Source organism: Oncorhynchus tshawytscha, linkage group LG01 (genome assembly GCF_018296145.1).
Source record: "Oncorhynchus tshawytscha isolate Ot180627B linkage group LG01, Otsh_v2.0, whole genome shotgun sequence".
NCBI lineage: Eukaryota > Metazoa > Chordata > Actinopteri > Salmoniformes > Salmonidae > Oncorhynchus > Oncorhynchus tshawytscha.
Window position 1 is genome coordinate 92,331,595 of NC_056429.1, and position 17,190 is coordinate 92,348,784.

General features: G+C 42.8%; 1 protein-coding gene across 2 annotated transcripts in view; it reads left to right on the forward strand.

Moving 5' to 3' along the window:
• The window catches only part of LOC112260055 (endothelial PAS domain-containing protein 1), an 87,858-nt gene that overhangs the window by 54,634 nt on the left and 16,034 nt on the right, over positions 1 to 17,190 (forward strand). For both annotated transcript variants that reach the window (XM_024434856.2, XM_024434863.2), the window contains exons 3-7: positions 1,253 to 1,395; positions 1,844 to 1,928; positions 6,625 to 6,737; positions 6,956 to 7,158; positions 11,222 to 11,328. In XM_024434856.2, coding sequence (XP_024290624.1) covers positions 1,253 to 1,395; positions 1,844 to 1,928; positions 6,625 to 6,737; positions 6,956 to 7,158; positions 11,222 to 11,328 — 651 coding nt within the window. The remainder of the gene's footprint in view (positions 1 to 1,252; positions 1,396 to 1,843; positions 1,929 to 6,624; positions 6,738 to 6,955; positions 7,159 to 11,221; positions 11,329 to 17,190) is intronic.

Sequence of the window (17,190 nt, forward strand, 5' to 3'; positions counted from 1 at the left end):
CACCCCTATAACGGTTCAATGTGTTGCATTTGCACTGAGCTGCAGTGATTCTGACATGGGGTGAAATGTAACATTCAAGAGGAAAGTCCTCCGAGCTCAGATCCGTACGTGGATATAGTACACACTACATTGAATGATGCAAGATATGGCATCATGTGACTTACAATCTGTGCTTTTTTAAAAACTGTTAGTCCTGCATTGTGATATTGATTATACTGTACCTATTAACGTACATTTAACCATGTTATGTCTCTGTACAGCTGAGAAAAAACCACACACTGCTCTTGATAGTATTACTGCTCTTTATTAAGCTTTACTTATCAGCCTCAAGGCCTTCGTCTGAGCTTTTTCTCTGTCTCTGTGCAGCTCAAATGGAGGTTATTAGAATCCCAAACGTTCTACTCAAGATCATAGAGAGAAAAACTACTGATGCAAAATCACTGGTAAGTGTTCAGGCCAAAGGTGGTCTTGTGGAGTTGAATCTCCCATCAGCCAAGGACCCATGAGAAAGTCGCTGCTCCCCTGGGGCCTCATTCTCATGCTGGGCCAAACTCCAAAATCCAGGCCCGGGCCTTGAGAACAGCTCTTATCTAAGGGAAGCACACTGTAGGAATCACAGGCTTCCGACCCCCCCATCATGGAGTCACGTTTTGTTCATTGGGACTCTGTCGTCGTTCTGCTGCCTCCCTTTTCAGCTCATGCCAAATTAACATTATCTCTATTTTCTCACTTGGCTGCAAAAAACGTGGTGCTGACTGCAGAATATTGTTGGGGTTGTGTTGCTTCATTTGATTAAGCTACTGGCTAGTATATCATGTACTTTCAGTGTACTGGGAATGTTTGTCTCAAGGTTTAGGCTAACTCATTAGTGTATGCCTTAAGACAGACACCGTTAAAGCAACAGCCTTTCTCAAGTTTGTGTGTGTGTGTGTGTGTGTGTGTGTGTGTGTGTGTGTGTGTGTGTGTGTGTGTGTGTGTGTGTGTGTGTGTGTGTGTGTGTGTGTGTGTGTGTGTGTGTGTGTGTGTGTGTGTGTGTGTGTGTGTGTGTGTGTGTGTGTGTGTGTGTGTGTGTGTGTGTGTGTGTGTGTGTGTGCGGGAAGCAACCAAGGGAAGGTCAGGGGATTTGGGAGTGTTTAGAGATGCAGTATGAAGTTTGTTTTGGACCTTGGCCAGGGCTTCAAGAAGGAAAACAAGCTTGACACACACACACGGTTATATAATGTTGCACATCTGACGTGTGTGTTTTCCACAGGCTGCCCCAACAGTGCAGAGGAGGACAGACAGATGGACTGTATGTATTTGAAGTCACTGGAGGGGTTCGTCACTGTGGTTACATCGGATGGCGACATGATCTTCCTCTCAGAAAACGTCAACAAGTTAATGGGCTTAACACAGGTGAGCAGAAACATTATGTAATCATACATAATGGGGTTGTTTCTTATGTACAATATATCCAGTACTCTTTCCCTGGGGACGGGACGGACAGACGGACAGACGGACAGACGGACAGACGGACAGTGGCTGGGGATGTCTCTCATAGCCGTGAAATGTCAGCCCTGTCAGAGGCTTGTTTGGCTCAAACACACTATCTACTGTAGCTACATAGGGCAGAATGCCTCCAGCCCTCCCTCACTTCTCACACCGTCAGCTTTGTCTACTATATTTCTCACTGCTGGTCTCTCTGATAACCAAGGCTCAACAGTCTTCCTAACCTCTTTACTTTGACTGAATGCAGGTGTTACTAGTCTCTTTGGTTTGGCTAAAGTGGTGTTACCACAATGTAACAAAGGTTTGGCCCTGTCTGTGTTCTTGCTGGCATAACACCATATGTGTGTCTCTACAGGTGGAGTTGACCGGACAAAGCATATTTGACTTCACCCACCCCTGCGACCACGACGAGATTCGCGAGAACCTCAATCTGAAAACCGGTAATTATTCTCTCTGTCCACGTGAAAGAGTTAGGGTTAAGGTTAGGGTTAGTGTTAGGGTTAGATAATAATAATACAAGATAGGAGCACAGCACAGTGTCTCTCTGAGTTAGGGTTAGGGTCAGGGTTAGATGACAATACGAGAGAATAGAGGAGCACAGCAGTGTGTGTCTCTGAGACACTGAATTAGATACACACATGCTCTGCACATGGAATGTTCTATACTATAATATATACAGTGCCTTTGGAAAGTATTCAGACCCCTTGACCTTTTCCGCATTTTGTAGGGTTACATTCTTTTTCTAAAATGTATCAAATAGTTTTTTTTACTCATGAATATACACACAATCCCCTATGACAAAGCAAAAACTGTTTTTTTTATTTTCTTCAAATGTTTTAAAACCAAAAAAACTGTAATATCACATTTACATAATAAGTATTCAGACCCTTTACTCAGTACTTTGTTGAAGCACCTTTGGCAGTGATTACAGCCTCAAGTTTTCCTGGGTATGACACTACAAGCTTGACACTCCTGTATTTGGGGAGTTTCTCCCATTCTTCTCTGCAGATCCTCTCAATCTCTGTCAGGTTGGATGCCGAGAATCGCTGTACAGTTACTTTCAGGTCTCTCTAGAGATGTTAGATTGGGTTCAAGTCCGGGCTCAAGGACATTCAGAGACTTGTCCTGAAGCCACTCCTGCGTTGTCATGGCTGTATATTTCGGGTCATTGTCCTTTTGGAAGAGGAACCATCGCCCCAATCTGAGGATCTGAGCGCTCTGGAGCAGGTTTCAATCAAGGATCTCGCTGTACTTTGCTCCGTTCATCTTTGCCCCGATCCTGACTAGTCTCCCAGTCCCTGCCGCTGAAAAACATCCCCACAGCATGATGCTGCCACGTGATGCTTGGCATTCAGGCTAACGAGTTCAATCTTGGTTTCGTCACATCAGAGAATCTTGTTTCTCATGGTCTGAGAGTGTTTAGTTGCCTTTTGGCAAACTCCAAGCAGGTTGTCATGTCCCTTTTACTGAGGAGTCGCTTCCGTCTGGCCACTCTAACATAAAGGCCTGATTGGTGGAGTGCTACAGAGACTTGCTGGAAGGTTCTGGAAAGTTCTCCCATCTCCACAGAGGAAGTCTAGAGATCTGTCAGATTGACCATTGGGTTCTTCGTCACCTCCCTGACTAAGGCCCTTCTCCTCCGATTGCTCAGTTTGGCCGGGCGGCCAGCTCTAGGAAGAGTCTTGGTGGTTCCAAACTTCTTACATTGAAGAATGATGGGAGGCCACTGTGTTCTTAGGGACCTTCAACACTGCATAATATTTTGGGTATCCTTCCCCAGATCTGTACCTCGACACAATCCTGTCTCCAAGCTGTACGGACAATTCCTTCGACCTCATGGCTTGGTTTTTACTCTGACATGCACTGTCAACTGTGGGACCTTATATAGACAGGTGTGTGGCTTTCCAAATCATGTCCAATCAATTTAATTTACCACAGGTGGACTCTAATCAAGTTGTAGGAACATCTCAAGGATGATCAATGGAAACAGGATGCACCTGAGCTCAATATCAAGTCTCATAGCAAAGGGTCTGAATACTTATGTAAATAAGGTTAGGGCTGTCTTCAAGGCAAAGGCTGGCTACTTTGAAGAATCTCAAATATAATAAATATATATATATATATATATATTTGTTTAACACTTTTTTGGTTGCTACATGATCCCATGTGTTATTTCGTAGTTTTGATGTCTTCACTATTATTCTACAATGTAGAAAATAGTAAAATAATGAAAATCATTGAGTAGGTGTGTCCAAAGTTTTGACTGGTACTTTATATATATATATATATAGTGTATATTGATGTATATTAATGCGTATAGTGTATATTGATATATATATTGATGTGTATATTGTTGTATATTGATGTGTTGATGTGTATATTGATGTATATTATTGATGTGTTGATGTGTATATTGATGTATATTATTGTGTATATTGATTATATTATTGATGAGTGTAGTGTATATTGTTGTATATTGATGTGAATTGATGTGTATGTTGATGCACATGAATGTGTATATTGATGTGTGTAGTGTTTAATTTGGTATTGATGTGTATAGATGTGTATATTTATGTGCATATTATGTATGCTTGTATATTGATGCGTATAGTGTAGGTTGATGTATTGTATATTCATGTGTATATTGATGTCTATAGTGTTTATTGATGTCTATTAATGTGTATATGTATGTATATTGATGTGTATACTGATGTGTATTGTACATATTGACATACATTGCCTTGCGAAAGTATTCGGCCCCCTTGAACTTTGCGACCTTTTGCCATATTTCAGGCTTCAAACATAAAGATATAAAACTGTATTTTTTTTGTGAAGAATCAACAACAAGTGGGACACAATCATGAAGTGGAACGACATTTATTGGATATTTCGAACTTTTTTAACAAATCAAAAACTGAAAAATTGGGCGTGCAAAATAGAAGTAGAAGTTGTAAAATTGCACACAGAACGAACAATTAACATAACTTCTAGTTCTAGGCTATAAACACTACTCCACTACCCTCTGAACACTTGTCATTGGACAATAAACAGCTATATAATGACGCAATAACACTAAATTAACAGCTATATAATGATGTAATTACACTAAATTAACAGCTATATAATGATGTAATTACACTAAATTAACAGCTATATAATGATGTAATAACACTAAATTAACAGCTATATAATGATGTAATAACACTAAATTAACAGCTATATAATGATGTAATAACACTAAATTAACAGCTATATAATGATGTAATAACACTAAATTAACAGCTATGTAATAACACTAAATTAACAGCTATATAATGATGTAATAACACTAAATTAACAGCTATATAATGATGTAATTACACTAAATTAACAGCTATATAATGATGTAATTACACTAAATTAACAGCTATATAATGATGTAATATAATTAACAGCTATATAATGATGATGTAATAACACTAAATTAACAGCTATATAATGATGTAATTACACTAAATTAACGGCTATATAATGATGTAATAACACTAAATTAACAGCTATATAATGATGTAATAACACTAAATTAACAGCTATATAATGATGTAATAACACTAAATTAACAGCTATATAATGATGTAATTACACTAAATTAACAGCTATATAATGATGTAATTACACTAAATTAACGGCTATATAATGATGTAATTACACTAAATTAACAGCTATATAATGATGTAATTACACTAAATTAACAGCTATATAATGATGTAATTATACTAAATTAACAGCTATATAATGATGTAATAACACTAAATTAACAGCTATGTAATAACACTAAATTAACAGCTATATATTGATGTAATTACACTAAATTAACAGCTATATAATGATGTAATAACACTAAATTAACGGCTATATAATGATGTAATTACACTAAATTAACAGCTATATAATGATGTAATTACACTAAATTAACAGCTATATAATGATGTAATAACACTAAATTAACGGCTATATAATGATGTAATAACACTAAATTAACAGCTATATAATGATGTAATTACACTAAATTAAACGCTATATCATGAGATAATAACACTAAATTAAAAGCTATAACATGAGATAATAACACTACATGAACAGCTTCCTCGGCCATGGCTTGTGTGCTATGCTAAGAGTAAATAATGATGGTAGAAGTAACATTCTGGACACACTGACTCTTTCCATGCTTCTCTCTGCCCAGTTGTCCTCTAATCTCCCCAGTGTTCTGCTGTTCTGTTTCTGTTGCTATTTGAATCAATTTCTCTCGTTCCAGGGCGGGCCACACCAAAGTGGTCAGACAAGGAGCCTAGTAGGCCGACTCCTCAGGCCCCTTCCTGGGACTGTTGATAGAGGGGTGGGCGGTATGGGGGACCAAAGGAGGATGGTAAGGTTGGTGGAAGTGCGGGCGCTGCTGTTGTGTCCACACGTACTGCCAGCCATGCCAGACCTTTCCCTGGCGCCACCCCCGTCATGGGGCCCCCCTTTAACACTCCTTATTAGCTGGACCCATAAGGCTCTGTCTTGCTCCACGGCTACCGGCCAGTGTCTGAGGGCTGAACTCTCACTTTGTGATATAATGGCTTGGCTGCAGACTGTGGCGAATTTAGTATTTACACGTTTATTAGGATCCCCATTAGTTAGTGCTGAAGCAGCAGCTGCTCTTCCTGGGGTCCAACACAAAACCTAAAACATGACATAATACAGAACATTAACAGACAAGAACATCAGGACAGAACTATATACATTTTAAATAATTACACAAACTTTCATACATGTATGCCTTCATAATCATGTTATTCAGACGCTACTGAATGCAAGTGCAACACACAAAATAAGAAATGGAAATGCAATAACAAGGAGTGTTAAAAAAAGAGTCTGAATGTGTAAAGATAATGTCACCACTGACAGCTTTACGATCAGCCCTTTTGGACTGAGTTGCTGCTCCAGATATGTCAGAAACAACATGGGGAGTCCTTTGTGTGTGCTTGCATGCATGTTCGTGGGACAGAGAGGACTGGAAGAAACCGAAACCTTGACCTCACACAAAAACTGTGATATCGCAAGCATGTGATTAGAAAATGAAGGTGAAGAATATCTGTGTGTGTTTGTTCACAGGTACTGGGACAAAGGGGAAAGCCTTCAGCACTGAGAGAGACTTCTTCATGAGGATGAAGTGCACAGTGACAAACCGTGGACGCACTGTCAACCTGAAATCAGCCAGCTGGAAGGTGAGTCCATGGAACTAGCAGAAGATGCCAAGATCACTGCCATCACTACTCGTGAACAACCCTCTACTTGGCTTGTTTACTATTGATTGTAAATTCTGTTTTGCATTGTTAATTCAGAATAGGACCGTACTGCATCATTGAGATGATATCAGATGTTACAGATAATAGTTCTTATATAAAATAATGTTGATATAAGTGTTTCTCCTCTGCTTTCTTAGGTTCTGCACTGCACGGGCCACCTCAAGGTGTACAACAGCTGCACCCCTCATGGGCTGTGTGGGTTCAAGGAGCCTCCTCTCACCTGCCTGCTGATGATGTGTGAGCCCATCCCCCACCCCTCCAACATCGACACACCCCTGGACAGCAAGACCTTCCTGAGCCGTCACAGCATGGACATGAAGTTCACCTACTGTGACGACAGGTAACGCACACTGTCAGATACATACACACACACTAACACATGCTCCCAACAGGGACACACAGCTCACCTACAGGACTATAATGACACGTAACACACACAAACAGTCTCACATACTCACACACACACACACACACACACACACACACACACTGGCAGAAGGGACGGACAGTTAGCTTACAGTACAGTAACAGCAGGGAACACACACAAACCATCTCACATGCTCACACATAGGCATACACTCCCTCTCTATACTGTATATGCATAGAAACATCCTCATATACAGTTGAAGTCGGAAGTGTACATATACCGTAGCCAAATACATTTAAACTCAGCTTTTCACAAATCCTGACATTTAATCAGAGTAAAAATTCCCTGTCTTAGGTCAGTTAGGATCACCACTTTATTTTAAGAATGTGAAATGTCAGAATAATAGTAGAGAATGATTTATTTCAGCTTTTATTTCTATGCTTGGGGTCATTGTCCATTTGGAAGACCCGTTTGTGACCAAGCTTTAACTTCCTGACTGATGTCTTGAGATGTTGCTTTAATATATCCACATATTTTTCCTACCTCATGATGCCATCTATTTTGTGAAGTGCAACAGTCCCTCCTGCAGCAAAGCACCCCCACAACATGATGCTGCCAGCCCCGTGCTTCACGGTTGGGATGGTGATTTCGGCTTGCAGGCCTCCCCATTTTTCCTCCAAACATAAAGATGGTCATTATGGCCAAACAGTTCTATTATTGTTTCATCAGACCAGTGGACATTTCTCCAAAAAGTACAATCTTTGTCCCCATGTCCAGTTGCAAACCGTAGTCTGGCTTTTTTTATGGCAGTTTTGGAGCAGTGGCTTCTTCCTTGCTGAGCGGCCTTTCAGGTTATGTCAATATAGGCCTCATTTTACTGTGGATATAGATACTGTTGTACCTGTTTCCTTCAGCATCTTCACAAGGTCCTTTGCTGTTGTTCTGGGATTTATTTGCACTTTTCGCACCAAAGTACGTTCATCTCTAGGAGACAGAATGCTTCTCCTTCCTGAGTGGTATGACGGCTGCGTGGTCCCATGGTGTTTATACTTGCGTCATATTGTTTGTACAGATGAACGTGGTACCTTCAGGCATTTGGAAATTGCTCCCAAGGATGAACCAGACTTGTGGAGGTCTACCATTTATTTTCTGAGGCATTGGCTGATTTATTTAAATTTTCCCATGATGTCAAGCAAAGAGCCACTGAGTTTGAAGGTAGGCCTTGAAATACATCCACAGGTACACCTCCAATTGATTCAAATGATGTCAATTAGCCTATCAGAAGCTTCTAAAGCCATGACATAATTTTCTGGAATTTTCCAAGCTGTTTAAAGGCACAGTCAACTTAGTGTATGTAAACTTCTGACCCACTGGAATTGTGATACATTGGGTTATAAGTGAAATAATCTGTCTGTAAACAATTGTTGGAAACATATTACTTGTGTCATGCACAAGTTGCCAGAACAATAGTTTGTTAACAATAAATGCGTGGAGTGGTTGAAAAACAAGGCTCATCAACTGTACATATTCATGCATAAAGTACCTTCTCATACAGACATATATGATCACAGACTCAGACACACATTTATATTGTAAATCGTAAGCAGCAGCAGGCTGGTAAAACCCAAAATCAAGTGTTGTGACTGAATGACAAATTACGCAAACTTACACACACACACAAGCATGCAAACAAGCCGGGATAATGATCTGCTGACTGAACCCGTTTGGTTTGGCAGGACCAGAGAGAAAAAAACATCAAGAATGACTTGCATCGCACGACATCATCAGAGTGCCAGAGGTTACCCACAACATGTTCTCTGGGCACTTCACACAAAGGGAGCGCTATGCACCCATCATCACTGCAACCAAAGCAGCATGTCACCATGACAACTGTGACAATAGTGACAAGTCCAAGTCCTACCATCATGTCCCTGTGATGATCGATGTCCCCGTTAGGAGTGTCTGCTGTCCCCTCTGGGCCAACTGCGTCACAGACACGGCAGCCATCTTAGAGCCAATGTCTCGCCGGTAGAGAAAAACATTCCATCCTCCTAGCTGCTAGTGCTAAAAACCACACCGGTCGGGTTCGGCTGTAATCTGATCAAGCGCTCATGCAAAGACAAAAGATTTCTTCTGAGAACAGAGTGTACCTTCCTGTGAAACAGAGGCCCCTTTTTACTTTTCTCAAATGTTGTATTTATTTCATCCTTGCGCAAATCGACTCCAATTACGCAAATGAGGCGACAGCCCATGATGCCTTGCGTACGTCATTATGCTCATTAGTGGTCATGGTTGATGTTCCCAACTGGCACACCACGGGTTGCCCTTGGACCGCCCGTGAGGAGAGGAGAAAGGCTGGAAGGAAGAGAAGGAGCTCAGAAATGTTTATGTAATGTTGGTTTAAACTTCAATGTAACTTTCCGTCTTGCTCGGGTCTCAACAGATTTTGAACCATTGCACCTGCATGGATAAGAAAAAAGTTTAATGATTGAGGCTACTTTGATTGAGGCTACTTGGCCCATAAGCTTGCAATTATCATTATTACTGTTTTTTCATTATGGAAACTATGTGTTAATCTAGGGTCTACATCGTTGTTTTAACTTTTTAAGAAATGTCTATGATTTTATATTAAGTACCTATGATTGAGGTCCACCAGCGGTTTTTCTTACTCAAGGTTGAGTTACCTAACTATATTTCAGCAGTGGTGATTTAGTTGGGATTAACTAACAGCTCAGGTTTTCAGAGCCTTGATTTGTAAAAACACAAAAAATCCCTATTCATCTGTTTGAAGATTATGCAGGCATCAATGGGAGAGTTTAGAGCTCTCTACTGTACTTAACACCCAAATCCACATCACGCAAAGATAAAAACACATTGAAACCCACATCACTCAATCACATAAACAACACAACCGGTGTGTGGGTGTAAAGCAGTGAGGAATGACTTATTTGTGCTCCAGTCTGGCTGGCTGGCAGATTGACTGGCTGGCTGGCAGGTCTGCTGACTGGCTGGCTGGAAGGCTGGCTGGCTGGCTGGCAGGTTTGCTGACTGGCTGGCTGGAAGGCTGGCTGGCTGGCTGGCTGGTAGACGTCAATTCAACATTTATTACATGTTGGTTCAACAGAATTCCATTGAAAAGACGTGGAAGCAACTTTGATGCAATGGGTAATGGGGTAATGCTCTAGGAGTCACATGCCTGTTGACTATTACCTACCTATCTGATCCTTATTATTGTTTTGGTAGAGAGACTCTGGTAGAGGAGAGAGAGAGCGGAGAGAGACTGTGGTAGAGGAGGGAGAGGAGAGGCTGTGGTAGAGGAGAGAGAGAGAGAGAGAGAGAGGAGAGAGACTGGTAGAGGAGGGAGAGGAGAATCTGTGGTAGTGGAGATACTGGGGTAGAGGGGAAAGGCTGTGGTAGAGGAGAGACTGAGGTTGAGGAGAGGCTGTGGTAGAGAGAGATTGTGGTAGAGGAGAGAGAGAGCGGAGAGAGACTGTGGTAGAGGAGGGAGAGGAGAGGCTGTGGTAGAGAGGTTGTGGTAGAGGAGAGAGAGAGAGGAGAGACTGTGGTAGAGGAGGGAGAGGAGAGGCTGTGGTAGAGGAGAGAGAGGAGAGGCTGTGACAGAGGAAAGGCTGTGACAGAGGAGAGACTGTGGTAGAGGAGAGACTGTGACAGAGGAGAGAGAGAGAGTAGAGACTGTGGTAGAGGAGGGAGAAGAGAGGCTGTGGTAGGGGAGAGAGGCTGTGGTAGGGGAGAGAGGCTGTGGTAGGGGAGAGAGGCTGTGGTAGAGGAGAGAGGCTGTGGTAGAGGAGAGAGGCTGTGGTAGAGGAGAGAGGCTGTGGTAGAGGAGAGAGGCTGTGGTAGAGGAGAGAGGCTGTGGTAGAGGAGAGAGGCTGTGGTAGAGGAGAGAGGCTGTGGTAGAGGAGAGAGGCTGTGTGTGTGTGTGTGTGTGTGTGTGTGTGTGTGTGTGTGTGTGTGTCAGTCAGAGAAAAGTGGTGTTGGCTGAGTTAACGGTTGGCTGTATTTCTGTGTATTGCAGAGTCACTGAGCTGATGGGCTACAGTCCTGAAGACCTGCTGGGCTGCTCTGTCTATGAGTTGTACCACGCCCTCGATTCTGACAGTGTCACCAAGAGCCACCAGAACCGTGAGTGTCTACACTAAGACTGACTACACTGCAACCCCGGTTCAGACAAAGGGACTTCTTCCTCTTGCCTTAAGGCCTATCAACAGATAGAATGATTGTGAAGTCGTTGGGAATGTCTCAACCATCTGTTGAGGACCTTATCTCATCTTCTGCTTTACAGTAACCGTGCTGGTGTGTGAGAGACCAAGACAACGCTTTACAGTAACCATGCTGGTGTGTGAGAGAACAAGACAACGCTTTACAGTAACCGTGCTGGTGTGTGAGAGAACAAGAAAACGCTTTACAGTAACCGTGATGGTGTGTGAGAGAACAAGACAACGCTTTACAGTAACCATGCTGGTGTGTGAGAGAACAAGACAACGCTTTACAGTAACCGTGCTGGTGTGTGAGAGAACAAGAAACGCTTTACAGTAACCGTGATGGTGTGTGAGAGAACAAGACACCGCTTTACAGTAACCGTGCTGGTGTGTGAGAGAACAAGACAACGCTTTACAGTAACCGTGCTGGTGTGTGAGAGAACAAGACAACGCTTTACAGTAACCGGTGCTTTACAGTAGCTGGTGTGTGAGAGAACAAGACAACGCTTTACAGTAACCGTGCTGGTGTGTGAGAGAACAAGACAACGCTTTACAGTAACCGTGCTGGTGTGTGAGAGAACAAGACACCGCTTTACAGTAACCGTGCTGGTGTGTGAGAGAACAAGACAACGCTTTACAGTAACCGTGATGGTGTGTGAGAGAACAAGACACCGCCTTACAGTAACCGTGCTGGTGTGTGAGAGAACAAGACAACGCTTTACAGTAACCGTGCTGGTGTGTGAGAGAACAAGACACCGCCTTACAGTAACCGTGCTGGTGTGTGAGAGAACAAGACACCGCCTTACAGTAACCATGCTAGTGTGTGAGAGAACAAGACAACACTTTACAGTAAGCGGTTCTTTACAGTAACCGTGCTGGTGTGTGAGAGAACAAGACAACGCTTTACAGTAACCGGTGCTTTACAGTAACCGTGCTGGTGTGTGAGAGAACAAGACAATGCTTTACAGTAACCGTGCTGGTGTGTGAGAGAATAAGACAATGCTTTACAGTAACCGGTGCTTTACAGTAGCTGGTGTGTGAGAGAACAAGACAACGCTTTACAGTAACCATGCTGGTGTGTGAGAGAACAAGACAATGCTTTACAGTAACCGTGCTGGTATGTGAGAGAATAAGACAACGCTTTACAGTAACCGTGCTGGTGTGTGAGAGAACAAGACAATGCTTTACAGTAACCGTGCTGGTGTGTGAGAGAACAAGACAATGCTTTACAGTAACCGTGCTGGTGTGTGAGAGAACAAGACAACGCTTTACAGTAACCGGTGCTTTACAGTAACCGTGCTGGTGTGTGAGAGAACAAGACAACGCTTTACAGTAACCGTGCTGGTGTGTGAGAGAATAAGACAATGCTTTACAGTAACCGGTGCTTTAGAGTAGCTGGTGTGTGAAACAACAAGACAACGCTTTACAGTAACCGTGCTGGTGTGTGAGAGAACAAGACAATGCTTTACAGTAACCGTGCTGGTGTGAGAGAACAAGACAACGCTTTACAGTAACCGGTGCTTTACAGTAGCTGGTGTGTGAGAGAACAAGACAACGCTTTACAGTAACCGTGCTGGTGTGTGAGAGAACAAGACACCGCTTTACAGTAACCGTGCTGGTGTGTGAGAGAACAAGACAACGCTTTACAGTAACCGTGCTGGTGTGTGAGAGAACAAGACAATGCTTTACAGTAACCGTGCTGGTGTGTGAGAGAATAAGACAACGCTTTACAGTAACCTGTGCTTTACAGTAGCTGGTGTGTGAGAGAACAAGACAACGCTTTACAGTAACCGTGCTTGTGTGTGAGAGAATAAGACAACGCTTTACAGTAACCGTGCTTGTGTGTGAGAGAATAAGACAACACTTTACAGTAACCGTGCTGGTTTGTGAGAGAACAAGACAACGCTTTACAGTAACCGTGCTGGTGTGTGAGAGAACAAGACAATGCTTTACAGTAACCGTGCTGGTGTGTGAGAGAACAAGACAATGCAGTCTGAACACCAGTACTATTAAAACTGTGAACCTGTTTAATAATAGATTGTTTGGTTAAATGAAACACAGAAGAAGCCGACTGAAAATGTAGATGTGTTTTTATGTTTACGCTACTGTAGCAGGTCCTAGTCAAACACCTGTAGTTTATGTTTGTGCTACTGCAGCAGGCCCTATTCATATACCTGTAGTTCATGTTTGTGCTACTGCAGCAGGCCCTATTCATACACCTGTAGTTTATGTTTGTGCTACTGCAGCAGGCCCTATTCATATACCTGTAGTTGATGTTTGTGCTACTGCAGCAGGTCCTATTCATACACCTGTAGATTATGTTTGTGCTACTGTAGCAGGCCCTATTCATACACCTGTAGTTTATGTTTGTGCTACTGCAGCAGGCCCTATTCATATACCTGTAGATTATGTTTGTGCTACTGTAGCAGGCCCTATTCATAAACCTGTAGTTTGTTTGTGCTACTGTAGCAGGCCCTATTCATAAACCTGTAGTTTGTTTGTGCTACTGTAGCAGGCCCTATTCAAACACCTGTAGTTTATGTTTGTGCTACTGTAGCAGGCCCTATTTAAACACCTGTAGATTATGTTTGTGCTACTTTAGCAGGCCCTAATCAAACACCTGTAGATTATGTTTGTGCTACTGTAGCAGGTCCTATTCAAACACCTGTAGTTTATGTTTGTGCTACTGTAGCAGGCCCTATTTAAACACTTGTAGATTATGTTTGTGCTACTGTAGCAGGCCCTATTCATACACCTGTAGTTCATGTTTGTGCTACTGTAGCAGGCACTATTTATACACATGTAGTTTATGTTTGTGCTACTGTAGCAGGCCCTATTCATACACCTGTAGTTTATGTTTGTGTATCCAGTTTGCTGAGTAGAGTGTTGGAAGCAATTTTGTAGATCACATCGCCGAAGTCGAGGATCGGTAGGATAGTCAGTTTTACTAGGGTAAGTTTGGCGGCGTGAGTGAAGGAGGCTTCATACAACTGTAGTTTATGTTTGTGCTATTTTAGCAGGCCCTATTCAAACACCTGTAGATTATGTTTGTGCTACTGTAGCATGCCCTATTCAAACACCTGTAGTTTATGTTTGGTTACTGCTACTGCATGGTTACTTCTACTGTATCAGGCCCTATTCAAACACCTGTAGTATATGTTTATGCTACTGTAGCAGGCCCTATTCAAACACCTGTAGTTTCTGTTTGGTTACTGCTACTGCATAGTTACTGCTACAATAGAAGGCCCTAGTCAAACACCTGTAGTTTGTTTGTGCTACTGTAGCAGGTCCTATTCAAACACCTGTAGTTTATGTTTATGCTACTGTAGCAGGCCCTATTCAAACACCTGTAGTTTATGTTTGGTTACTGCTACTGCATGGTTACTTCTACTGTATCAGGCCCTATTCAAACACCTGTAGTATATGTTTATGCTACTGTAGCAGGCCCTATTCAAACACCTGTAGTTTCTGTTTGGTTACTGCTACTGCATGGTTACTTCTACTGTATCAGGCCCTATTCAAACACCTGTAGTTTATGTTTGTGCTACTGTAGCAGGCCCTATTCAAATACCTGTAGTTTATGTTATGCTACCGTAGCAGGCCCTATTCAAATACCTGTAGGTTATGTTTATGCTACTGTAGCAGGCCCTATTCAAACACCTGTAGTTCATGTTGTGCTACCGTAGCAGGCCCTATTCAAACAATTGTAGTTTATGTTTGTGTTACTGTAGCAGGCCCTATTCAAATACCTGTAGTTTATGTTATGCTACCGTAGCAGGCCCTATTCAAATACCTGTAGGTTATGTTTGTGCTACTGTAGCAGGCCCTAGTCAAACACCTGTAGTTTGTTTGTTACTGTAGCAGGCCCTATTCATCAAATCATCAAATCAAATTTATTTATATAGCCCTTCGTACATCAGCTGATATCTCAAAGTGCTGTACAGAAACCCAGCCTAAAACCCCAAACAGCAAGCAATGCAGGTGTAGAAGCACGGTGGCTAGGAAAAGCTCCCTAGAAAGGCCAAAACCTAGGAAGAAACCTAGAGAGGAACCAGGCTATGTGGGGTGGCCAGTCCTCTTCTGGCTGTGCCGGGTGGAGATTATAACAGAACATGGCCAAGATGTTCAAATGTTCATAAATGACCAGCATGTTCGAATAATAAGAAGGCAGAACAGTTGAAACTGGAGCAGCAGCACGGCCAGGTGGACTGGGGACAGCAAGGAATCATCATGTCAGGTAATCCTGGGGCATGGTCCTAGGGCTCAGGTCCTCCGAGAGAGAGAAAGAAAGAGAGAATTAGAGAACGCACACTTAGATTCACACAGGACACCGAATAGGACAGGAGAAGTACTCCAGATATAACAAACTGACCCTAGCCCCCCGACACATAAACTACTGCAGCATAAATACTGGAGGCTGAGACAGGAGGGGTCAGGAGACACTGTGGACCCATCCGAGGACACCCCCGGACAGGGACAAACAGGAAGGATATAACCCCACCCACTTTGCCAAAGCACAGCCCCCACACCACTAGAGGGATATCTTCAACCACCAACTTACCATCCTGAGACAGGGCCGAGTATAGCCCACAAAGATCTCCGCCATAGCACAACACAAGGGGGGGCGCCAACCCAGACAGGATGACCACATCAGTGAATCAACCCACTCAGGTGACGCACCCCTTCCAGGGACGGCATTAGAGAGCCCCAGTAAGCCAGTGACTCAGCCCCTGTAATAGGGTTAGAGGCAGAGAATCCCAGTGGAAAGAGGGGAACCGGCCAGGCAGAGACAGCAAGGGCGGTTCGTTGCTCCAGAGCCTTTCCGTTCACCTTCCCACTCCTGGGCCAGACTACACTCAATCATATGACCCACTAAAGAGATGAGTCTTCAGTAAAGACTTAAAGGTTGAGACAGAGTTTGCGTCTCTCACATGGGTAGGCAGACCGTTCCATAAAAATGGAGCTCTATAGGAGAAAGCCCTGCCTCCAGCTGTTTGCTTAGAAATTCTAGGGACAATTAGGAGGCCTGCGTCTTGTGACCGTAGCGTACGTGTAGGTATGTATGGCAGGATCAAATCAGAGAGATAGGTAGGAGCAAGCCCATGTAATGCTTTGTAGGTTAGCAGTAAAACCTTGAAATCAGCCCTTGCTTTGACAGGAAGCCAGTGTAGAGAGGCTAGCACTGGAGTAATATGATCACATTTTTCGTTCTAGTCAGGATCCTAGCAGCCGTATTTAGCACCAACTGAAGTTTATTTAGTGCTTTATCCGGGTAGCCGGAAAGTAGAGCATTGCAGTAGTCTAACCTAGAAGTGACAAAAGCATGGATTAATTTTTCTGCATCATTTTTGGACAGAAAGTTTCTGATTTTTGCAATGTTACGTAGATGGAAAAAAGCTATCCTTGAAATGGTCTTGATATGTTCTTCAAGAGAGAGATCAGGGTCCAGAGTAACGCCGAGGTCCTTCACAGTTTTATTTGAGACGACTGTACAACCATTAAGATTAATTGTCAGATTCAACAGAAGATCTCTTTGTTTCTTGGGACCTAGAACAAGCATCTCTGTTTTGTCCGAGTTTAAAAGTAGAAAGTTTGCAGCCATCCACTTCCTTATGTCTGAAACACATGCTTCTAGCAAGGGCAATTTTGGGGCTTCACCATGTTTCATTGAAATGTACAGCTGTGTGTCATCCGCATAGCAGTGAAAGTTAACATTATGTTTTCGAATAACATCCCCAAGAGGTAAAATATATAGTGAAAACAATAGTGGTCCTAAAACGGAACC